At 35.4% G+C, this 25000-nt stretch overlaps 3 protein-coding genes across 5 annotated transcripts in view; 1 reads left to right on the forward strand and 2 right to left on the reverse strand.

The window, feature by feature from the left end:
• The first annotated feature begins 4742 nt into the window (after positions 1-4742).
• Positions 4743-8608, forward strand: ppp1r8b (protein phosphatase 1, regulatory subunit 8b). The gene is made up of 7 exons (XM_083550554.1): positions 4743-4876; positions 5425-5485; positions 6394-6547; positions 6655-6869; positions 7000-7144; positions 7239-7303; positions 7866-8608. Exons 1-7 carry the CDS (start codon positions 4824-4826, stop codon positions 8199-8201), a joined length of 1029 nt encoding a protein of 342 aa, XP_083406680.1. The 5' UTR covers positions 4743-4823; the 3' UTR covers positions 8202-8608.
• Positions 8350-17587, reverse strand: LOC310731128 (cytochrome P450 4A7-like). The gene is made up of 12 exons (XM_083550542.1): positions 17315-17587; positions 16562-16706; positions 16062-16106; positions 15114-15241; positions 14889-15013; positions 14669-14820; positions 14481-14587; positions 13224-13414; positions 12892-13025; positions 10478-10542; positions 10206-10288; positions 8350-9205 (listed from the first exon to the last, which is right to left on the reverse strand). The coding sequence occupies exons 1-12, from the start codon at positions 17513-17515 to the stop codon at positions 9016-9018; spliced, it is 1566 nt and encodes a 521-aa protein (XP_083406668.1). The 5' UTR covers positions 17516-17587; the 3' UTR covers positions 8350-9015.
• Positions 17588-19190: 1603 nt separating this feature from the next.
• LOC310731117 (cytochrome P450 4A12A-like) overlaps positions 19191-25000 on the reverse strand; it is a 6196-nt gene continuing 386 nt past the window's right edge. The window contains exons 1-12 of one of the 3 annotated variants that reach the window (XM_083550511.1): positions 24860-25000; positions 24261-24405; positions 24102-24146; positions 23174-23301; positions 22970-23094; positions 22732-22883; positions 22543-22649; positions 22094-22284; positions 21797-21930; positions 21126-21190; positions 20898-20980; positions 19191-19448 (exon numbers count right to left, since the gene is read on the reverse strand). The exon at positions 24860-25000 is cut by the window's right edge and continues 377 nt beyond it. In XM_083550511.1, the coding sequence (XP_083406637.1) occupies positions 19277-19448; positions 20898-20980; positions 21126-21190; positions 21797-21930; positions 22094-22284; positions 22543-22649; positions 22732-22883; positions 22970-23094; positions 23174-23301; positions 24102-24146; positions 24261-24405; positions 24860-25000 (1488 nt within the window). In that variant the 3' untranslated portion in view covers positions 19191-19276. Of the gene's footprint in view, positions 19449-20897; positions 20981-21125; positions 21191-21796; positions 21931-22093; positions 22285-22487; positions 22650-22731; positions 22884-22969; positions 23095-23173; positions 23302-24101; positions 24147-24260; positions 24406-24859 lie in introns of those variants that run through there. The other 2 variants (XM_083550512.1, XM_083550513.1) reach the window with 2 other exon arrangements.

Consider the following 25000-nt stretch of genomic DNA (forward strand, 5'->3'; position numbering starts at 1 on the left):
ATTATTATTATTATTATTATTAGTAGTAGTAGTAGTAGTAGTAGTAGTCAAGTCAAGTCAAGTCAAGTTTATTTGTATAGCGCTTTTCACAACAGACATTGTCTCAAAGCAGCTTTACAGAAAACAACAGTGAAGGTGAATGGTGTGCGTTTGTCCCTGATGAGCAAGCCGTGGCGACAGTGGCAAGGAAAAACTCCCTTAGATGATATGAGGAAGAAACCTTGAGAGGAACCAGACTCAAAGGGGAACCCATCCTCATATGGGTGACATCAAAAGTTTGGTCATAAATCTTTCAACAATACAGAACAATTTGTGATCATCATAGATCCAGCATCAGCTTCTCCATGCCAGGGCCTTTAAACACTCGGCATCTACTTCTCCATGATCATCCATAGGTCCATAATCTTCACGAGGTGGGACGTGACTGGAGCTGGCCAAACCTCAGGAAGCCTCGGGATGGGGAGAGAAAGAGAAGCAGTGGAGAGGAATTAGCGTAGCTGCTGTTCATGATATTAACAGCACAAGTTGATAATGTGCATGTGATCATATATTCTGGAGCACAAGGTTGTGATGTGATGTGTGTGATGTGTGTTATGTGTAGGCTTTGCTAAAAAGATATGTTTTTAATCTGCACTTAAACTGGGAGAGTGTATCTGAACCCCGAACACTGTCAGGAAGACTATTCCAGAGTTTAGGAGCTAAATGTGAAAATGCTCTACCGCCTTTAGTGGACTTTGCTATTCTAGGAACTACTAGAAGCCCAGAGTTTTGAGATCTCAGGGAGCGTGACGGATTGTAGCGTGTTAAGAGACTGGATAGATACATGGGAGCCAAACCATTTAGTGCTTTAAAAGTGAGTAGCAGTAGTTTGTAGTCTATTCGAAACTTAATAGGAAGCCAATGTAGGGACGATAAGATTAGGGTTATATGATCGTATTTTCTTGACCTAGTAAGAACTCTTGCTGCTGCATTCTGAACTAACTGAAGCTTGTTTATTAATGATGCAGGACATCCACCTAGTAATGCATTACAGTAGTCTATTCTAGAGGTCATAAACGCATGGACGAGCTTCTCTGCATCAGATATAGATAACATATTTCTTAGCTTAGAAATATTTCTAAGGTGAAAGAAGGCTGTTTTTGTAACTTGATTGATGTGATTTTTAAAAGATAAGTTGCTGTCTAAAATAACTCCCAGGTCTTTTACCGTTGAACTAGTAGTTACAGAACAACCGTCTAAATGCAGGCTGAGATGCTGGAGCTTCTGTGTACTATTTTTTGGGCCGATGAGCAAAATCTCCGTTTTATCAGGATTTAATAGCAGAAAGTTATGGGTCATCCAATCTCTTATTTCTTCAACACACTCAGTTATGCGAGCTAATTGAGCTGTATCGCCTGGTTTGGATGAAATATATAGCTGGGTATCATCAGCATAACAATGGAAGCTAATTCCATGCCTTCTAATAATATTTCCTAATGGAAGCATGTATATTGTAAAAAGCAGGGGTCCCAGAACTGACCCTTGTGGCACGCCATAATTTACTAGCATTATCCTGGATAGCTCTCCATTTAAATCTACGAAATGGTAACGATTGGACAGGTAGGATTTAAACCAGCTTAATGCCTGTCCCTGAATACCGATGTAATTCTGTAAGCGATCGAGGAGAAGATCATGATCTATAGTGTCGAACGCAGCACTAAGATCTAGTAAAACTAATAGGGAGATGTAGCCTTGGTCTGAAGCTAAAAACAGGTCGTTAGTGATTTTAACTAGAGCAGTTTCTGTGCTATGATGGGGCCTAAAACCTGACTGAAACTCTTCAAAGATATTGTTCTCCTGCAAGTGGTTACATAACTGGGCAGCGACAATCTTTTCTAAAATCTTAGACATAAATGGGAGATTTGAAATTGGTCTGTAATTCGATAGCGTGTTTGGATCCAGATTAGGTTTTTTAATGAGGGGCTTAATAACTGCTAACTTGAGGGATTTAGGGACATGACCTAACGATAGTGAGGAGTTAATAATATTTAAAAGAGGCTCACCAGCTGTATATAACACTTCCTTCAGTAGTTTAGTGGGAATTGGATCTAACTGACATGTTGTTGATTTAGCTTTCATAATAGCATCATACAGCTCTTCCTGTCCTATACATGTAAAACAGTGTAGTTGTGGGGTTGTAAGTACGATTGTGTCGGGAGATGCTGTCAGAGGTTGAACTGCCACAATTGTTTTTCGAATGTTATCTATTTTTTCAGTGAAGAAATTCATAAAGTCTTCACTACTAAACTGTGATGGAACACATTTTTCAGATCCCTGATTTGTTGTTAATTTAGCGACTGTACTGAAAAGGAACCTGGGATTGTTTTTGTTATTTTCTATGAGTTTGCTCAGGTGTTTAGCTCTAGCAGCTTTTAGCGCCTGTCTGTAGCTAAGCATACTGTCTTTATACGCAATTCTAAATACCTCCAATTTAGTTTTCCTCCATTTTCTCTCCAGATTACGTGTTGTTCTCTTTAGGGCATGCGTATGACTATTATACCAAGGTGCAGGTGCTTGTTCTCGAACCTTTTTTAACCGGATGGGGGCAACAGTGTCTAAAGTGCTAGTGAGGATAAGGTCTATGATGTTAGTAGTAGTAGTGTTATCATCATTTTATTGTTTTTGTTCTTGTTCTTCTTGTTCTTCTTATAATAACAACAACAACAACAATAGTAATAATAATAATAATAATTATTATTATTATTATTATATTTGTAGCATTATATGTTTATTGTTCTTCTTATAATAACAACAACAACAACAACAACAATAATAATAATAATAATAATAATTATTATTATTATTATTATTATTATTATTATTATTATTATTATTATTATATTTGTAGCATTATATGTTTATTTCTCATTGCTCATGCCATCAAATATCTAATACTCTAATATTTTATATAAAAATAAAAGTAGACTAAGCAGACTTTACTACATATTAAGATGGTGTCCAAGAAACACATTTTACATTTCATGTCTGGTAGACAACATTTAAAAAAAATTTTAATTCAAAATCAATATGTATTTAAGTTTAATATAATTACATTTAGATTAAATACACCCAAGGTTTACTGATTAGAATACATCGAAGAATGCAAAATAGGATTTTATTATTTTATTTTTTGTGGTACAGTGTGGGACAGTAACAAAGTAAATGTATTTCTTTACTGAGCCCAAAGAGCTTTTTCACGTATCTGTACTTTCCTAAAGTATTTCCATTTGGGAAGATTTTTACTTTAACTTCAATATATTTTAAAGTTAAATATCTTACTTTTTACTCAACTACATTTTGCGAAATTCTTTGTATTTATGAGCGAATTTTTGTTTGCTGCTTGGTGTATCTTCTCATCACCAAAATGCAGTTCAACATCAGTTTAACAGAAAGCAGAACATTTCGAGAAAAATAACCAACTAACTTGTTACAACACCCATGGCTTTATTTATTTGAAACGATTTCTTTGCGGTTGAAAAGAAGGTTTTTGGCTCAAATTTACATTTTAATAGATATCAATTAGTGTTTGATTTATAAATAGAATTGTATTAATAGATTGCTTTGCTGAATGTGTAGCATTAGAGTCTCTTCACATAATCTGAGTTGAAAGAAATAGGACATTATAGCCATATCATAAATCATAATACTGTGGATACTTAAGTACATTTAAAGACAAATGAGTTCGTACTTTTACTTAAGTAAAAGTTTAAAGGGAGCACTTTTACTGGAGTTATATTTGACCTACTGTATCTCTACTTTAACTCAAGTACATGGTTTGTGTACTTTGTCCACCGATGTTGTGGTAGCAGAATTAGGCAGGATTTAAACCTTCCAAACCAACATACATTAATATGTCTAAAATTATATAAATGAGTACATTAAGGTCAAATATCTATATATAAAAACAAGTACTTCTTCTTCTTTCAGCTGCTCCCATTAGGGGTCTCCACAGCGGATCATCCGTCCCCATACCCCCTGTCCTCTACATCTGCCTCATTCAGAACAACTACCTGCATGTCTTCCCTCACCATATCCATAAACCTCCTCCTTGTCCTTCCTCTTTTCCTCCTTTCTGGTGGCTCCATTCTCAGCATTCTCCTACCAATATACCCCATGTCCCTCCTCTGCACATGTTGAAACATCTCAATAGAGCCTCCCTCACATTGTCTCCAAAACGTCCTACATGCCCTGTCCCTCCAATAAACTCGTTTCATAATCCTGTCTATCCTCATTACTCCCAACAAAAACCTCAACATCTTCAACTCTGCTACCTTCAGCTCCGCCTTCTGTCTTTTACTCAATGCCACCGTCTCTAAACCATACAACATCGCAAGTCCCACCACAGTCCTATAATTTGAAAACAAGTTATTATAATTTTTGTTTTCTTTGTATAATGTGAACTGACATTGTGTTTAGTTTAAAATTTAAATCACACACATAAAATGAAGCAGGCAGAAACCTGACCTGCACACACACACACACACACACACACACACACACACACACACACACACACACACACACACACACACACACACACACACACACAAATCTTTCGCTTTGCAGTTAACTCTGTAAACTAATGTATTGACTCTCTAATCTGTGAAGGCTTTTCAAGAATATTCTTGGGAGTATTCCGCCCACACAACCTGAAGTCCCGACACGACAGGTAGGGGGCGCTACAAAGAGCCTTAATCTCACAATCCGCCTGGAATTAAAGAGCAGAAGAAGAAAAAGTCATGTTAGGAAAATCTACCCATAGTGCCATGCAGCTTTAGGAATGAATGATGGCAAACAATATACTTGCAAATATTCCAAATTTTGAGTGTCCCTCGTGGTAAGGGGTATTATTAGTTATGAAATAGTAATGAAAAACGTAGACAGGGTCGTTAATTATTTGCACGGTTTGTCGAGCGATTGCTTTAGCATGTTAGCCTTCGAAGTATTTTGCAAACCTAGTTAGCATGATGCTATTTGAGGTTAGCAAGTTAGCAAAGATGTCTATGTTTGTGGGTGATTTTAAAGGCGTGCACTAAAAGACGCCTCGGGACAAACTGTTCTGCGTGGATAATAATAATGCATGAGATTGCAGACATGATCCGTTTTCTGAGAGCTGGTTTTATTGAGCATTTCGGTTTGGATCGCTGGTTATCTGCTCATTCTGCTCTGTCTAGTCGACACCCATTTGATAATGTGAAAAGCAAAACTGTATGATTTATTTACAAAGTTGTGAAAACTGTATTTATATACATTATGCACATAGTTGTAAATATTAATATATTTGCAGATTAACAGCAAAAACCACGGATTTAGTTTGATTTTAGATAGATTAAAATTTAAATTGTGTGTGTGTGTGTGTGTGTGTGTGTGTGTGTGTGTGTGTAGGGCAGGTAAACCTCCACCTGGGCTGCATTTGGACGTGGTAAAAGGAGACAAACTGATTGAGGTGGGCGACGTGTTTTGTGTGTGTAAAGAGTTCCCTGCATTTCTGCTGATGATAAAACTGCACTAGATACTAACCTGACTGTCTGCTGCCCAGTAGTATTTTAGTACTGGTGCACGTTCATGGCTGTCGGGTCCAGAATAGTGCTATAAAAAACAAACAAGCAGCCCTGTGATTTAAGCACTGAGAGGGAAGTCATTACCTCAGCTGTTATTACTCAGGGATACACAATTGTGACATTCTGTTTAAATCTTCTTCAGAATTTTGTTTTTTTTTGTACGTTTTGTGTCGATGCTGATGAACATAACCAACCAGCATCAATGTTGTTATATTCAATATTGAGTTCTTATAGTCGTTATCCCATGTGACTTGAATTGATTGTGTACAATTCAAAGCTCAGTATCTGGAATAAGCAAATAAATTGTCAAATTGCATTCCTGAAATTTCATCGTAAATCTTAGTGTACACGTGTTAGTAATAATCTTAATATTTGAGTAGTTGGATTGAATTCAGGGAAGTCTGTGAAATGTACTTTACAGTTAAAGGGTTTACTGCATGACAAATATGGAGATCCACTGGTTTATTGAGTCATTTATGTTCAAGAATATTTCAAGCTGTGATGTTTGGGTTCTACTTATTATTAAAAAAAACAGATTGGATTAGATTGAGCTAGTTTTCTGAGCATGTACGTGAACAGCAGACAAATGAACCTTTATGCCACCTTCACGTTTGTAACATTTACACAAGTGTGCAGAGCGTTAAAGATATTATACTGAAGGTGTCAGTGCTGAATGAGAGTCATGCTGAATATTGGCTGTTTTAAAGCAGCATCTATTTATTTTAGAACTTAGTCATTTGTCTCAACGCGAGTACTTGAAAACATGCTACCTACAGATTTGGTTGCTTTGCAGAAACTGATCATCGATGAAAAAAAGTTCTACTTGTTTGGGAGAAACCCAGACCTTTGTGACTTCACCATTGATCACCAGTCATGTTCTCGTGTCCATGCTGCACTGGTCTACCACAAACACCTAAAGAGGCTTTTTCTTATTGACCTCAACAGCAGTAAGTCTTAACAGAAAAATTTAGTAATTAATTCATGACCTGTCTTAAATTGGCATGACATTTTAACACTGTACATGTGATGCTTTGTTTGCCTCCACACCCAACAGCACATGGCACGTTTCTTGGACACATTCGCCTTGAGCCCCACAAGCCTCAGCAGGTTCCTATTGACTCCACTATGTCTTTTGGTGCCTCCACACGTGTGTACACCATCCGAGAGAAACCGCAAAGCCAGGCTAATGTAAGTGCAGGAGACAAAACAGGAGACGACGAGGAACTGAAGGGTCTGCTGGGACTTCCTGAGGAGGAAACGGAGCTAGAGGTACACATAGTGACGTGGTTTTTATTTTCAAAAAGCAGGATTTAGTGTGTTTTCCCGTTTTTATTTCAGTTTTATTATTTGGTTTTCTTAACGGTGTTCATGTCTTTTGTACGTCCGTGAATCATGGAAGAATTTGACCGAGTTCAACACTGCACACAATAAGCGCATCTCCACTCTGACCATAGAGGAGGGCAATCTGGATATCCAGAGGCCCAAGAGGAGAAGGAAAAGTTCCAGAGTGAGCTTTAATGAAGATGAGGAGATTATCAATCCAGGCAAGCACAATTCCCTCCCCCCATATGCATTCGTTATTATTGGCAATGTTTTAAAAATCTATTTTTTTAATTTTTTTTTTTTTTTAATAAACAGAGGATGTTGACCCCTCTGTTGGACGCTTTCGAAACATGGTGCAGACTGCTGTTGTTCCTTTAAAGGTATTTTGTCTGTCGTGGTTTTGTTCAATGATGGGCCAGGATTAAAACATTAGAGCATGCATTTATAAGAAAATAATAGCAAAAGCATTCAAAAATTGATTCAGAAATAGTTTTTATCACTGTGATGGTACAGTCATGGCTGTCAGCCAAATACTATAGCAAAGCTTAAAAAAAAAAAAAAAAAAAAAGCTAAACTGGCTAAGGGAGGGATAGCATACTCTCTCAGCCTTTACTCACTAGTGACACTATGTGCTAGTAACTGGAAATCTATGACCTCATGCATGCTGTTTTCACAAGAATAGCAGAATACAGAAGAGTGCTGACTGTGTGGTAATGATGGGTGTTAATAGCTTTTAATGACTGTTACAGTAGTGAGTAAAAATCGACCATGATTCAAAATCTTCAGAGAAAATGAGGAAAAAAGTAATTACATTACATAATGGCATGCTGTTGAGAAGCTGAAAATGTAAGGTTAACCGCAGCACTGTTTGTCTAACTTAATTATAAAAGAAACCCTTTGCTTCCATCTGCTTTAATTTTTCTCCTCTTGCTCTATTAACAGAAGAAAAAAATGGAGAGTGGAAATGTTTTAGGGATTGAGGACACAGTCGCACATCATGTACACAGTTTCCCCATGAAAGGTGGGCTCTATGGAGATCTTCCACCTGCCGGCCATGAGGCTCATGCTGCAGGGGGCACCATGCTGGGTGGACTCCCACTACCAAACCCTGCTCCAGAGGTGGACTTGGCCCCAGGGCCTCCTCTGCCACCTGTTACACTCAATCCCACTCCTGTCTCAGGCCCTTACGCTCCAGAAGGGCTCAGCGAACCCCGCAAGAAGAAGTATGCCAAGGAGGCCTGGCCTGGAAAAAAGCCCACTCCATCTTTACTTCTTTAGCTGCTGGTTAATCTGGACAATGGCGGTCTCTTGACAGTGTGGAGTTTTTATGGATAGATTGTGATTTTTACTTATATTTTCCTCTTTATATGAGTCCCTTAAAAGGCATTCCGTTGAGGCTTTAGAAAGTAAAAACATTGGGAAAGTCTGAGATATAAAATGTTTATTTAACGCATGACCTAGGAAGTGATTTTTCAAACAAATGTTAGACGCTAGATTGCAGAAGGCCCGTATGAGACATAATGGTTCTTAAAGAGCTTTACAATAATGTCCCCTCCTACTGAACGTCAAAATCGTTTTTACAAAAAAACCTTGCATAAATCTCGTTTGTTTTACATACGTAATGTTTTCTGGTATTTTTTTGCTTTTGTATCTAAAAAACAGTCAGTAAACCTTAATTATTTTTATCTTGTGTTCCTGGTTTTCCTGATGTGCAGCATAAACCATGCTGCGCAATTTATATTCATGTATTAAACGTTACAGTGATACCCTGCTGTCTAATAACTGACACCATATATTTTGCTAAATGGATCATTCTGGGTGAAGAAGATACAATATAAAGTGGCTGCAAGTTAATACAAATTACTCCATGTATAAACCACAAATTAAGGAATGTAGCAATTCTTTCAAAATGGAGTTAGAATTTGTAATAACTTTATATCTTCCTAATTAGACAAATTATTAAAAAGAAGTGATTAGTAGTTTTATGAATATTGTTATTTCCAGAATGTTTTCCATTAACATAGTCTTAAGAATAAGATTTAGATGTATAATTATAAATTCATGAATGCCAATTAAAACAGTATTCATATTATTAGTACTGTAAATCATCAACATTTTCTACTAATTTGATCTTGAGGTGAATGCCATTGAGAGATCTGAGCACTAGTCGAGGGATCATCTTTGGAGTATGATCTAGATCTTTGATGAGAACATACTTCCTCAGTGTCAGAGCCACGACCACTTTCATCTCATTCAAAGCAAAGTTCTGGCCAATGCAGTTCCTGTATATAATATGAAAAAATGAAATCAACAAATGTCGATGTGGCAATAAATTTATCTCTCTCCCCATTTATATATATATATATATATATATATATATATATATATATATATATATATATATATATATATATATATATATATATATATTTATAAAACGTTTCACTATTAATATCTGAACATACCTCACTTAGCCAAGATTGTCAAGTTATTCCGTGTTGTCTAATTGTGTTTCTTTAGCAATTGAATAGAATTCGGAATTTTTTAGGGCATTACATTATTTTATTTTCAAAGGCTTGTGTCAGTGCCACACATATCGTGTTGCAAAACGAGAAGTTTATTACAGGACACCTGTGGTGGACTGACATGGACACATTTGTTGATACTGAAAAAAATTTATAATTTAATCTGGAATAACTTGAAGCTAAGTATGAAAGTAAGTACGTGGCATCCTATATTGTTAATTTACTATTTAAAAGACTATTTTATTAACTTTATTTTTTATTTTATTAATATTTTGAATAATGAAAATAGCATAGACAAATAATGGGACACTTAACCAAATATTTAGTTGCACAACCTTTAGAGAAAATAACTGCAAACAAATGATTTTAATAGCTCCCCTAGAGTCTGCTGCACCTGTCAATGGGTAGTTTGGCCCACTTCCTGAGTAAACTCCTCAATCTGTTTGAGGTCTGTAGGGTGCCCTCTCCATGTTCCATTTTTTTTCCATTGATGTTCATTATGATTCAGATCAGGATCCACTAAAGACTACTTCAGAATAGTCCAGTTTTCTGTTCTTAGCTGCTCTTGGGGGCTTTAAGTTGAATGTTTTGGGTTATTATTCTGTTGGGGGACTCAGTGGAATCCAATTATTTTTTATTTATTTTCTAGGGGTACCAACGTATTTGTTCATTTGTAAATAGCTTTCTGTGGTTACTGGTTAAAGCGAATGTTCTTTGTTCTGTTACAGTGCCTATTTTGTCTTATGTGGATACAAACCTTGGTCCAGCTGAGAAAGGCACAAAGGCATGGGGAGATCTCTTAGCAGTGTTCTCTGGCAGAAATCTCAGTGGGTCAAACACCTGTAAAACATAATCACACTTGATTCTACGGGGTAAAGTAATAAAGACATGTAATAAAGAAAATGGGTTATCTAGGCTTACAAATAGAAAAAAAAGGCTTTTAGTCAAATTAAATTTATAGTAAATAAAATAGTAATAAAAGTTAAACCTAAAGACTGCTTGTGCATAAATAAGGTTATGAGATTATACCTTTGGATTCTCCCAAACTGTAGGGTTGTGATGAATTCCATAAATGCTGATTCCAATAAGCAGTCCTATTGAAGGAAAAAAAAAACACTTTATGGGTCAACTAACATATTCTTTAGGATTGTAACTGATTTAGGCTATTCCCATGGTGTATGTAGCAGGTCACAGTAAAGCAAACAAAGTGGTTAATGTTTCACCAGATTACCTCTAAGATAAAGGTAATACACAGTGGTAGTGAGATACTTTATTGCTCTGTTAATTTCACCATAGATGTTTGCATTATAATGTATCATAACATTTGTTTATCTTATTGAGATCAATCAGGCAACAATAACAGGTCAAAGATATGACCTCTATAAGAATGATTGCTCATTTAAACTGACAGGATGTCTATAATACAATTATGTCTTTACAACCAATGTGAGTGGAACAGTACATTAGAATGCACAACAAAATCAAGTTTGAGTGTGTCGTGGACACAAACTCACCCAAACTCGACAGTTGAAAACTGAAAAAAGCACAGACTATTTTCCCTATTCTTTAATTGTTCGGTTTGAATGAGTCTTTGCCTCACATTTGTGTTCATGGCTGCTGAGTTGAACTTGATTTCGTATTCTGCTGTTGTAAGTCATCCACCTCAAGGGTCAATGTTTTCTGCATGAAGAGATGTTTTATTTCTGCCTACCAGAGATGTTAAGAGTGATTATTTGATTTACCATCTACTTCCTGGCTTAAATGTAAACTAATCTATTCTTTTACCTCTGACCGCTCTTATTAACAATGGATTAACAATGGATAAAAATCCCAGGAGTTTATTTTTTTACTTTTACACAAATCAGCCCATCGAGCATCAACAACCAACGGTTAAAGTCCCAGAAATCACACTCTGCCATATTCTAATGTTTGATGTGAAAATAAACTTTTGACCTTCATTATTTTATGTGCTTTGGTACTGCTTGAGTATTGGCTGATCAGATTACTGCATAAATAAGCACATGTTTATATTAAAGAGGATGGTGTATTGTCCATATGTTTACATCCTTATTTCTGAGTAAAGTAATGGAAAACCTGAAGTAATATTAGTATGGGGCTAAATCATAGCCACTTGCAAACTCTTTTATTAATATGTGAAAATGTCTGCAAGGCTACAGTTCCCTGTGTTTTGAATGCAGTGGTGGATGAAGTACAACTAGAGATACAGTAGTTAAAATATTACTCCAGTAAAAGTACAAAAGTATTTGCCTTCAAATGTACTTAGGTATCCACAGTACTATGATTTATTATGACTATAATGTTCCTATTATCATCCTGTCTATTGTCCTCTTGCTTAATCAACTCAGTCTAAGTGAAAAGACTCTAATATTCCTTCTAGCACACCAATATATTAATAGTATGATATTAATGAGTTAAACACTGATTGATATCCATTAAAATTATCATGAGTCTAAAACCTTCTTTTCAATTACTTAAAAAAAAGTAGACACCGTTAAGTGGCAATTACATTTATGAACCACGCCATGACCCGTCATCTCCCCCACTGATTAGTTTCAACTTTAAAAAGCTCTTTTTTGCTCCAGCTACCGTCACTGGATGAGTAAGACGTATTCCCAGAGCAGTCCACAAATTTGGATACATTTCTCAGAGCATTATACATGTATAAATGTCACCCTAAATGCATTTATCACACAATTAAATACACATATCATTGTACACAATTTATCAAACTCAGAACCAAGAACCATAAAATTTTTTGGCTACCTGTAGCCATAAGATACATACAACATCTATATCCTTATAATATATGCTTTTTAAATAAACCTTTTAAGATGCACTGGAGATTCTCCCTGACTGAAATCAGTTCAGAACATTTTCAATACAATCACAGAAAACCTTTATGTCATCATCTTAATTAAAGGTAACCAAATGTACAAGTGTACAAGTGTACAAGTGCTAACTACAATCCAACTAGACTAGTGAGGCTTGTAAGTGTTTTGTTGCTACACAAATTACGAAAAACTACTTACTATAAATTGTCATGCAGCTAAATGAAATATTATTGATCTATGCAAAAAAGCATAGCAGGCAACACAGCGTAACTGATATACAGTTATTTGCTTTGGACAAAAGATGCCGCCCTGGTCACCTAAATCCACCACTGCGCTCTACCCTGATTGGTGGCTTACTGCATGTAAGTTTTAATCTGCTCATAAATAAAAAGGAATGACTGATTTTGCAAAATGTAGTTAATTAAAAAGATATTTGACTTTTAAATGTAGTGAAATGTAGTTCACCAAACAGAAATACTTGAGTAAAGTATGAATTACATTTACTTTGTTACTGTCCACCATTGTTAGAATGACCTTAGCTCTGGGATGGCATATAATACTAAAATAATTATTCATGAGAAGATTTTTTACCAGCAGGAGCTGTTCTTCCATCAAAAAAGGTAATTGGCTGGGACAACTTCCGTCCCATTCCTGGAACAGGAGGGTACATACGCAGGGATTCCTTAATGCACATTGTGGTGTAAGGTATTTTACTGAGGTCCTCCCTACAATCCACACAGCTGGTTAGAGACTCAAATTACAGAAAAGGCAGAAATGGGTGCTAGAACAATAAAAATAAAGCAGAAGTTCTGGGATTTATAAAGTTTGAAATAGAATTAGAAAATATATAACTATAAGCACTTTGCTTATAAAAGTTAGTGTCTAGTGTCATAATAACATCATAATCAAAATGATAATTGTACCACTCAAAAGTATCCTTTCCCATCAGCACTTCTTGGATCTCTTCTCTGCACTTCTGCTGATGTTCAGGATTGCAGGCCATGCTGTAGAAGATCCAGGAGATACCACTGGCAGTAGTGTCATGTCCCTCAAACATAAAAGTGTCCACCTCTTCGCGAATGGCTTCAACAGACAAACCCTGTTTCTGCTCATCCTACACAAGAAAAAACAATTTCTCCAGGTTATTATTTTTCACCATATGTTATACCATGAGTAAAAAACCTCAAAGTGATTTACATATAAAAAAAAGGTTAGAAGTATTTAAATAAGGCACAATAATGTACAATCTACAACCACTAATAGATAAACTATAAATTATATGAATGCTACAAACATGAAAACTATATTTAAGATACAATTCTCCAAAAGAAACATATTCTCTTCAATTTCAGTCAATAAAACTTTTCAAACTTTTACTTTAAATTATTTAAAACAACTGAAACTGGGAGCAAATTCTTAAGTATTAAATTTAAGGACTAATCAATATAAACCATTATTCTGTCTTTAAATTCCTAGTGTCAAGCTACAAATGTGTTCGGGTCTAAACAGTGGCCCACTCCTAACCATAGGATACTCCCCAACTAGAGCCCACGGGTCAACATTGGCCTGTGGTGACCTTTGTTCTGGTCTACCATCCCATATATGAAAAAAGACCAAAAAAAGGGGCAAAAAATGCCTTTTGGAAAAACTTATGAATAATAAGGAACAGAAGCATGTCTCTCATGAGAGTTGAGGGAGACCAAATAACTGTATATATAGTTTGTATTGTTTCTCATAGTACTATAAGTGTCATGGAACTACAACATTGAACATATAACTGCATTAGTTTTCTTTCTATTTATATATATTTTTTAATAATATGAAATCATAAATGAGTGAAACCATGGCAACTTTCATTTCAATATAACACAGTTATATTATATTGCTAGGCATAATGCCCTCAATCAAGTGTGATCTTTGGGCCTTCATAGAAAAAGTTTAGGCACCTCTGACCTAGAGCAATTTGTGTGAGTGAGGGTCACATTACATGGTGCAGAACATGAATGCTTTCAGCCACCGTTTCCAGAAGTACTGTTTTAAGAGCCAGTTTTATCAAAAAAGGACATCATCCAATTGAAGTGTTTTAATTAAAATGTAGCCAGTCAGTTTTAGTAAAACATACTATAGCATACTCATCTCTGTTGATAAAAGAGAAAAAGAAGGCAGTGGCTATAACATACACGAGCACACAATAGAATATCCAGGAAGTCTAAATATCTCTTCTCCATAGAATCTCCATGTTTCCTCTTATTATTTAAAATTTCTCTTCTTTGTCTTATGACTTCATCTGCAAATAGAAAATGCCAGATTTTAATAGATTACATTGATAAAGGCCTCCAACAGTCCAACCAATTCCAGTCACATATACCTGTATGGTCATGTGCAATTTTGCATGCTTTTCTGTATCTGTAGCCATGTGGACTCATGTGAAAGACGATGTCATTTTGATATGGAAAGACACGGAACCGTAGATTCACCAGGTCACAGAGTTCATACACTGCTTTTATGTATGGGTTGGACCTGCAGAAAGGAGAATAATGTGATTATTACTACTTGCCATAAGTATGTTCAGTCAGGTTTTAACTCACCTCTCTGTCTGACAGCTGCTTTGGCAGCTAAATGCACACTTCATTATGCTGTCCAGTGTCATCAGACTAACATGCTCAAAAAGTTCAAAGGTCTGTCCTGTTCTTGCATACACTTCCCACTTGTCCTTTTGGAGTGAGAGATTATTAGAAAACACTAGTTGTACACATCACACACTTGAAAAATTTACATTTTCTGTCACAAATAAACTCCCAAAATTAACTCACCAGCATAATATTGGCTGAATCTGTCATTAGATTCACATAAGGCTTTAAGATATCATAATGGAAGCCTGGTGTGAGGAGTCGTCTGTGGCGAAACCATTTCTGTCCAGCACTAACAAGTAAACCTTCTCCTGGAAAAAAATATAGTTTAGATGTCTGAAGTACAAATGCTAATTTTGATAAATGATTACTTATATATGTTCATTGTGTAAAAGATTTATGTCTTTGGGTTGTCTTTGTGCATTTTTCCAAAATTCTTGTTAGTTATACATCAAGAATAAGTGGTTGAACTTTGTAGGATTTTTGTGGAATTAGCATACAAACAGACAAATAAACTGATTAAATTAATCTAAAGGTCAAGGTCATTTTCTTGATTTCTTCTCATTTTTCATACAGATATGTTGATGGGAATGTTAATTTTTGGGAACTCAAGGACCTTCTGTACATTTGAATCTACTGTTTTTGCCAATGGTCAATTCATGTGTCCATTTGTATGTCTTTATTTACATTTGTGCATCTGTCTTAGAGTCTCATTAATGAAATATAATGAGAGGTCATTAAGAGGATTTATATGGAATCCTTATTTATTTTGAAAATGAACAAATTAATCCAAACGAGGTAAAGGCCACAGAAAAGTCAAAAGTCTAAAATGCTTTTTCCTCAATAGCTTCCTCGACATTTTGAAGTATACTGTAATAGTATATCAGTCAAACAAATAAATGACAAGAAGGACAAGACTTGTTTGTATTAAACGCACCCCATTCAGCAGCATTAATTTTGGATCAACATTTTAGTAAAGTTACAATACCTGTTAATAGCAGTAACACTGTTAATAATTCACTAGTAGTACTGAATTGCCTAGTAATCCAATAATTGGTGACTCCTGTACAGTCTAATTCCACACCATATCAATATTGTAACTATAACTGAAAATCTTGTATAAAACATTACCTATCCACGGAATAAGAAATCTATACGCAAAGTCATCCTTTGGTCCTGTAAAACAAAAAAAAAAACAATAAAGAATATCAGAGTATAACAATATAATAAAGTAATATTGCACAAACGAAAGTGCTGTTATAATAAAAATGAGCATGTGATTGCAGGTAATAACAGCCATGCTGATATTCATTATAACAGCGTAATTGCCAGTGTGATATTCCTTTTCTTGAACTTAAGCATAACATAACTGGATAGAGTATTGTGTGTTTTACCATGCCAACCAATAAACTAATATTATAGCCTGTAATAAGTGTAACAATCTGTTGCTAATTTAAAATTGTAATCATAAATCACAAACTTAGGCAAGTAAAGGGATACAAACAATAAACTGTCCAGTGCTGTTCTAATAAATATCAGCACTCTCATTAAATCCAGGTAGGTAAATGGAACTAACTAATCAATAATAAAATGTATAGTTTATATTGATTAAAGGCAAACAATATTTGCACCTGTTGTTGCAAGAATGGGCTTGACATAAGATGGGTGATGGACAAAAAGATATATACGGTCTGGGCTAAACTGCATCGGAAATGCAAAGGGATATTCCTCTCCCCAGTCAGGTATCTTCTGCAAATCAGTTCCATCCTGCTTAAACTGCAAAAAAACACAGCCGAACTTGAACAAATATCAATGGCAAGAAATTTGAAGCAGGTCGTCTTTATATCCCCTCGAAAACTATAAAAAAATTACCTTGCTGCCTATAGAATTGTACATAAAACCTTTACGGAATAACTTTCTAAGAATAGTGTAGCGCAGCAGATTTCACTTGTCAGAATGTACGCACTGCAATTTGTGCACAATTTGCTATTGTGTATATATGACATGCTTAACAATACAAAGGCCTAACATTCAGTTTATTACACAATGTGTTGTTTGTGAGAGCATGCAAACATTTAGGTGAAATACTAGTTGTAACTCAATAAACTGAATAGACAAAAGCTTGTATTTTTCACCCTGAATCTCTGGACAAGAGAAGTGGGTAAGGAATTGATTTCTGCAATTTTAGGCTAGAGCTCATTGTGCAGCTTTTCAGTTCGCACATAATTCAGTGAAGTAGAAAGAATCTATAATGTGCATGTGTGAAATCTGAACTTTGGCATGTTAGTTATAGTGGATTAAGTTACACTCTGTTTACCAAAGTGACATAAAATCTTCTGATCATCATTTTATACTGAAAGGAAACGCTTCATATTTACTCCTACCTGTGTAACGTGTCCGAGAAGCCAGTGACCAGGAGGCCCAGGAAACTGCTGTAAAGCTCTCATCCACCGCTTTCTCTTTATAGACCATTTAATAAGTAACGACGAAATGTAGACTACACACACGACTGTAAAGAAATGATAGAAGCGAAATCCTTCAAAGTTTAACTGTGTTAGTTTAGAAAAAAAGCTCAGGAGCTCCATCTTTAGCCCCGTCTTAGTCTACAGACAATCTACTGTTGTTAATGTGAGCGAGCTCCAAACATATATACGAGAGAGAGAGAGAGAGAGAGAGAGAGAGAGAGAGAGAGAGAGAGAGAGAGAGAGAGAGAGAGAGCGAGAGGGACAGCTGTTCCCTACAACAACAAACTGAACTCTTGAACTTATACAAACATGCGAATATAAAAAAGATTAAAATTGGAACCTTAAAGAGCACTGTAACTTGTCACTGTATGGGAACTCTACAAGTTTATCTGTAGAACCTCAAATACAGGGTTTCACTTTTGGGTATAAAGTTTAATGGAACTCTAAAGTTTTATTAAACATGACAAGATCATAGTAGAATTACTGTTCAAGTACAGCAAAATTCTTAAAACATAATGAAAAGATAAAGCTTATATTTGTAAATAAGAATATCTTCCTGAAGGGGCAAAAAGACAAAGGTGGCAATTAATGGGGCCTTCAGACAAACACTTTATGAAAGTAAACTGTAGACATAATATACATAATTAAACAACATAATTAAAAAAACTGAAACTCATAATAAAAACAATGCAAATTTGATGGAAAAGATTTTAGTTTCCCAACCAATAATCCTTCGTACAAAAATGGTCTTCAATTGTCCATTGTTTGTATGATTGGGAAGAAACACATTACAAGCAAATGTCTGGTAATGAATGAACCCAGAGGATAGCCACAATGCTAATTAGTTAACCGAGCAAGTTAGTTAGTTCATTTTAGCTATTAGCTATGCTTTTGCTAAGTGCACTGATTATTGAGTATGATTATGGAGCTCTTGGAAATAGTTGGGATTTAATGCATTTACTGGCCCCAGCATTAATATAGAGGAACAAAAATATCAAAAAAAAATAGTAATCATGAAATAAATTAGTACAAAAACAAGTAAGTGAATGAGTAATGATAGAATGTTATCTTTTTGTCCCACACCACATGACGAGATCCAGATCCAAAGAACATATCCAGTGCTGTTTCCAGTTAGGGGCACATCAAAGTAAACCTGCGAATAGCAGTATAACTGCCAGAAATGCTCTCAATGAATCAGTTTAGTATTAACAAAGTTAATTCTTCTTCTTCTTCTTCTTTTGGCTGCTCCCATTAGGGGTCGCCACAGTGGATCATCTGTCTCCATACCACTCTGTCCTCTACATCTGCCTCTTTCACACCATCTACCTGCATGTCTTCTCTCACCACAACCATAAACCTCCTCCTTGGCCTTCCTCTTTTCAGTATTAACAAAGTTAATTAAAGCAGCTTTTTGCAACACTGATTTGCCAGTGTATGATTAGGTTTTACTACATATAGTGTTAACTGTGGTAAGTGCTCTTTTAGTGAGTCTGTGTCCATAACAGTCACAGATTCTTGTTGATGAATGACAGGAGTGCTACATCATGTATTGTTTTTTTATAACAATAACACAATTTTATTGTGTTTCTGATTTTGTGCTTGATGTGCAGACAAAAACAACAATACACGTAACAATACACACATGTTGCTTTTACAGACAAGCGATTTCAAAATGAAACGTTGAAATGATCAACAATTATTTTTATGCATCTTTTTCTATCATTAATTGTAGAAAAAGATGCATAAAATCTTAATAGTAATTAGAATTATTACCACTTACTATTTGTATGATAAATTTTTATATGACTTTCATTTGTTTATTATTGTATATTGTGAAAAATATTATACTTTTTTTTCAGTACTATTTACATCTTCTCAAAGTTAATTTTCCACTAATTTGATCTTGAGGTGAATGCCATTGAGAGATCTGAGCACTAGTCGAGGGATCATCTTTGGAGTATGATCTGGATCTTTGATTAGAACATACTTCCTCAGTGTCAGAGCCACGACCACTTTCATCTCATTCAAAGCAAAGTTCTGGCCAATGCAGTTCCTACATTGAACAAAGATGATATTATAAACAGAATATAAGCAATGGAAATAAACAGTTTACTGAATTGGTTTTGTTATAAAGTATAAAATAATAAGAGTGTTTAAATATCCTAAAGTTAATGATTGTTTAAAAGGCAATGTTAAATTATAAAGAATAGCAGAAGACTGAGCAGAGACCGAGACGACATGTTCCAACGCACACTCTGGCTGGAAAATATTTACAGATTAAGATGTAACATTTGTAAAGATATACCAGTTACATTTTGTCTTTTCTAACTGCCACAAGTGATATTTTTTATGCCAACCCCCTGGAAAACATCCCGAATTATCTGCCAGCACCAGCTGGATCCCACTTTATGTAGAGTTTTGACATTGGACTCCTTTGAACATTTAAAGGTTTTGGCATGGATGAGTTGGTGTTGGGTCTAAGATGATCTCAGATGTTAAGCTATTTATGAGTTGCTTTGTAGTTACTGGTTCCACAACATTAACTGACTGTAGAAGACTGTAGAAAAAACATTACTCATAATTTCACACTCCGGTGCTTATGGTAGTTTTCACTCTGCAGCGTTTTGTATTGTTTTAAGATTTATAATCACACTCTTGATGTCACCCAAATGAGGATGGGTTCCCCTTTTGAGTCTCGTTTCTCTCAAGGTTTCTTCCTCATAACATCTAAGGGAGTTTTTTCTTGCCACAGTCGGCCGAGGCTGCTCATCAGAGATAAATACACATGATTCCCTTTAATTCTTAAGTTCTGTAAAGCTGCTTTGAGACAATGTCCATTGTTAAAAGCTATAAATTTGAACTTGTATATGCCAAACTGGATCGTGTGCAGCATAAACATTATTATCTCAGATCATCAATTTTAATATACAGGGTCCAGTGAAATTTACATCTGAAGAAACAGGATTAAACTTTGAAGATGGCCCTTATATACAGAGAAGCTGTAAATGGTTTTCATTAGTAAAAGTCAAGTCAAGTCAATTTTATTTCTATAGCACTTTTCACAACAGACTTTGTCTCAAAGCAGCTTTACAGAATTTTAAGGGTTAAGGTGAATGGTGTGTATTTATCCCTAATGAGCAGCCATGGCAACTGTGGCAAGGAAAAACTCCCTTAGATGTTATGAGGAAGAAACCTTGAGAGGAACCAGACTCAAAAGGGGAACCAATTCTCATTTGGGTGATATCAAGAGTGGGATTATAAAAAAGTGTCATTGTAACTAACTTATTAACTTATCAACTATGACAGTCATTTTGTGTAACTAATGGAACATGACTATTCATGTTGGTGGTGATAATTATTTACATATAGGATAAACTGATACACTTTGCTAGAGTTGATGTTGGATGTAAAACTAGAATTCTTTATCAGAAGTGTCTAAATGCTGATTCTAACTGATAAAAACAATCACACGAATTCAATGAAAACTCCAAGAAATACAAACCTTGGTCCAGCTGAGAAAGGCACGAAGGCATGTGGTGATCTCTTAGCAGTGTTCTCCGGTAAAAATCTCAGTGGATCAAACACCTGTAAAATATTTTTTTGTGGTAAAGTATTGGACTTAAATCATTTATCTAATTTTACAAGTGGAAGATGAACATGAAGGCTAGATTTTTCTAACACCCTTCTTGTGCAGGGACAGATTTTTACATGTCAAGCTAAGATTTTATACCTTTGGATTCTTCCAAACTGTAGGATTGTAATGAATTCCATAAATACTGATTCCAATAGTCAGACCTATAGAAGAGATCAAACAAAATGTTCAATCAGCTAGAACTTTCTCACAAATGTACTACAAACACTTAGGACTGAATTCTCATAAAATTTTTTTTTTTAAAAATAACAGTTAATATTTTTTGCAGATTATCTCTTACATAAAGGATATATAAAGTGATTACAACTTTATTGCTAAAAAGGATTGTATAATTAAATTGAGCTGGATCAACAAAAATTATGTTGCAGTAACAGGAAAGAATATGAAAACTTACAGTTTTTTAAACTGTAAAAAGTCTTTATATTAATTAAATCCTATTTAGAAAATATTATTTACAAACCGTTTCACATTAAATACAACTTTTAAAAATCTTTTAATTTCAACTTGTGAAAAAAATTCTAAAATACACAAATTCTAAAATACACAGTATATATTGTGAACATGCTTACGATTTGTAAATCTACATGCATGAATTTAAAGCATTTATAACCATGATGTAATTATTGTTAAATGATGTAAGATCATTGTCATCTGCAAACTCAGTGTAATCTACAAAACATGTCTACAAAGCTGCATTTCTCTTGTTTTAGCTCTAGGAGGCCAACTTATCATGAACAGTAAAAACTTACCTGCAGGAGCTGTTCTTCCATCAAAAAAAGTAATAGGTTTGCTCAACATTCGTCCAATTCCTGGAACAGGAGGGTACATACGGAGGGATTCCTTTATGCACATTGTGGTGTAAGGTATTTTACTGAGGTCCTCCCTAAAATCCACACAGCTGGTTAGAGACTCAAATAAGCAAACAAAGAATTTGCTTGATCAGCTCAGTAAAAGGAAGAACTCATTCCAGACTATCTATATCATCTATAAATATTACGTATTCCCTGTTTATCAGCTTAACACTATCATAATTATAATAACTGTACCACGCAATAGTATCCTTGCCCATCAGCACTTGCTGAATCTCCTCTCTGCACTTCTGCTGATGTTCAGGATTGCAGGCCATGCTGTAGAAGATCCAGGAGATACCACTGGCAGTAGTATCATGTCCCTCAAACATAAAAGTGTCCACCTCTGCACGAATGCCTTCATCTGACAAACCCTGTTGCTGCTCATCCTAAAGTTTACATACAACATATATTTACTATTTATGATAAAGCACATGAATAAAACATGCTAAAATCATTAACCACAATTATTACAGAGGTATAAAAAATAACTGGGAAAAGGTTTCTGTGACTACAAAAAGCTAGAAAAAGATTCTATATTTCCAAGCATTCAAAATAACTGAGTACTGTCAGAAAACAGCTGAGTACATACTAACGACTTGCTCATCAGTGGTAAGTGAATCAAAATGGTCTTATTAATAGCATACACGAGCACATAGTAGAATATCCAGAAAGTCCAAATATCTCTTCTTTCGAGCTTCACCCTGTTTCTTCTTGTTAATTAAAATGTCTCTTCTCCGTCTTATGACTTCATCTGCAAGGACAAAAATGTGAGATTTGAATAAGTTACATTCAAAATGGCCTTCAACAGTCCACCCAATTCCAGTCACATATACCTGTATGGTCATGTGCAATTTTGCATGCTTTTCTGTATCTGTAGCCATGTGGACTCATGTGAAAGATGATGTCATTGTGATATGGAAAGACGCGAAACCGTAGATTCACCAGGTTGCACAGTTCATACACTGCTTTTATGTATTGGTTCAACCTGCAGAAAGGAGATTGGTGTTTTTGTACTACTTGACCTACATACACATTAAGAATGCTCAGTCATGTTTTTTGCATGTAACTCACCTCACTGTCTGACAGTTGCTCTGGTAACTAAATGCACACTTCATTATGCTGTCCAGTGTCATCAAACTAACATGCTCAAAAAGTTCAAAGGTCTGTCCTGTTCTTGCATACACTTCCCACTTGTCCTTTAGGAAAGAGAGATTATTAGAAAACAATGGTTGCACACATCAGACAGGGTAAAAGTCTAAACTAGAATGAACTCACCAGCATTACTTTGGCTGAATCTGCCATTAGGTTTACATAAGGCTTTAGGATATCATAATGGAAGCCTGGTGTGAGGAGTCGTCTGTGGCGAAACCATTTGTCTCCAGCAGTAACAAGTAAACCTTCTCCTAAAAAAAAACAACAAAAAAAACAGTTTAGCTGTCCGAAGTACAAATGCCAAATTTCATTACTGCAGAATTACAATGTTGATGTAATGAACTTTACACAGGCTTTAACGAAAGACAGTGTCTGTTACACGGTGTAACAGGTGAAATATGCTGCCTTTAAGAGCAGAGCGGCATTTTGGGAATAGCCTGCCGGCAGTTTTTTTCCGGTTTTACTGCATGTGTGCAAGGCCGAAGAATATGTCCTTATTATTTTCTGATGCTCATTTCTAAGTTTCTTTGACTAACACGTAATGCTGTTGCCAAGAAAAATAAAAAAAGCAAGCGTTTTGGAAACCTGTCTGTGCTTTTATGATTTCTGTTGCAACGGGAGTTAGCAAGCTATCCCTTCACCCAGACTCAACTCGTTACAACGGCTTGTATCTAAACAGTAGCCTACCAAGAAAGTCATTGTTCACTGTCTTCCTCCTTCCTATCACAACTATTTTTGTTTTTCTTTTGGCATCGTCGTGCGTTTAAAAATCACCACCAGTGGAAATTTTTTCTCCCGATGCCGTGCAACACAGGTGAGGTGCGTTTTATCGTTTCCGTTCGGAAATTTCATTGGTCTAATGTTATGTCGCCCAGTTTTTTGGCTTGAAGTTTGTGAAGCCGGGAAAAATTCAGGAAAAATCCATAAATTAGCCGCTTCATTGTTTAAGTCGCGGGGTTCAAAACGTGGGAAAAAAGTAGCGGCTTATAGTCAGAAAAATACGGTAGTAATTCTCCTATACATAAATGTAAATCTCTTCTAAAAACTTTACCTATCCAAGGGATAAGAAATCTATATCCAAACTCATCCTTTGGTCCTGTAAGACAAGAAAGAAACAGCTAATACTTCTGTGGACATAAAGTCAATCAAATCATGATTTTTAATATTTAGGATTTAGTTTGATTAAATTATAGACAAAACACATTTTTACCTGTTGTTGCCAGAATGGGCTTTACATAAGATGGGTGATGAACAAACAGAAATATATTGTCTGGGCTAAACTGCACTGGAAAGGCAAAGGGATATTCCTCTCCCCATTTGGGTATTTTCTGCAAATCTGTTCCATCCTGCTTAAACTGCAAAATAACAGACAATGTTAAATATTCAAAGCAATAAAGTACAATGTATAATTTTATTTCCAACACTCATATAATCAAAAGATTCCCTCACGATTCTTTAGATTCTTCGAGAAGGTACACGCTTAGTGGACTAAAGCCCTACACAGAACCTTTAAGGATTAACATACACAACCAGGGAATAACAATTGTCAGATTCATTTCCAAAAACTAATGCAATGCCATTTACAATGTTCTAGTTTCAAATCGTTGACTGTTTAAATACTTAGGAACTTTACTGCACATTATATGTCTACACACAGGCTACTGTTGTCCACAACTATATTTTTCACATGCATGCTTGAACTTTGGCATGTTAGCAATAAGGGAATAATTTACACTCTGTTTACCAAACTGGCATTAAATCTTCTTGAACATTTTATACTGAAAGGAAACGCTTTATATTTACTCCTACCTGTGTAACGTGTCCAAGAAGCCAGTGACCAGGAGGCCCAGGAAACTGCTGTAAAGCTTTTATCCACCGCTTTCTCTTTATAGACCATTTAATCAGTAACGACGAAATGTAGACTACACACACGACTGAGAAGAAATGATA

The sequence above is a fragment of the Silurus aristotelis genome, assembly GCF_946808225.1.
Source record: "Silurus aristotelis genome assembly, chromosome: 1".
Taxonomy (NCBI): domain Eukaryota; kingdom Metazoa; phylum Chordata; class Actinopteri; order Siluriformes; family Siluridae; genus Silurus; species Silurus aristotelis.

Bases quoted from the DNA above. Each gene is read 5' to 3' on its own strand.
- ppp1r8b (XM_083550554.1), top strand. From the start codon at position 4,824: ATGATGGCAAACAATATACTTGCAAATATTCCAAATTTTGAGTGTCCC. The intron at 6,870-6,999 runs GTACACATAGTG...GAATCATGGAAG, and splicing joins AGGAGGAAACGGAGCTAGAG to AATTTGACCGAGTTCAACAC. The intron at 7,304-7,865 runs GTATTTTGTCTG...CTCTATTAACAG, and splicing joins CTGCTGTTGTTCCTTTAAAG to AAGAAAAAAATGGAGAGTGG.
- LOC310731128 (XM_083550542.1), bottom strand. From the start codon at position 17,515: ATGGAGCTCCTGAGCTTTTTTTCTAAACTAACACAGTTAAACTTTGAA. The intron at 16,107-16,561 runs GTGCAAATATTG...TTTGTTTTACAG, and splicing joins GCCCATTCTTGCAACAACAG to GACCAAAGGATGACTTTGCG. The intron at 10,289-10,477 runs GTATAATCTCAT...TATGTTTTACAG, and splicing joins CAGTTTGGGAGAATCCAAAG to GTGTTTGACCCACTGAGATT.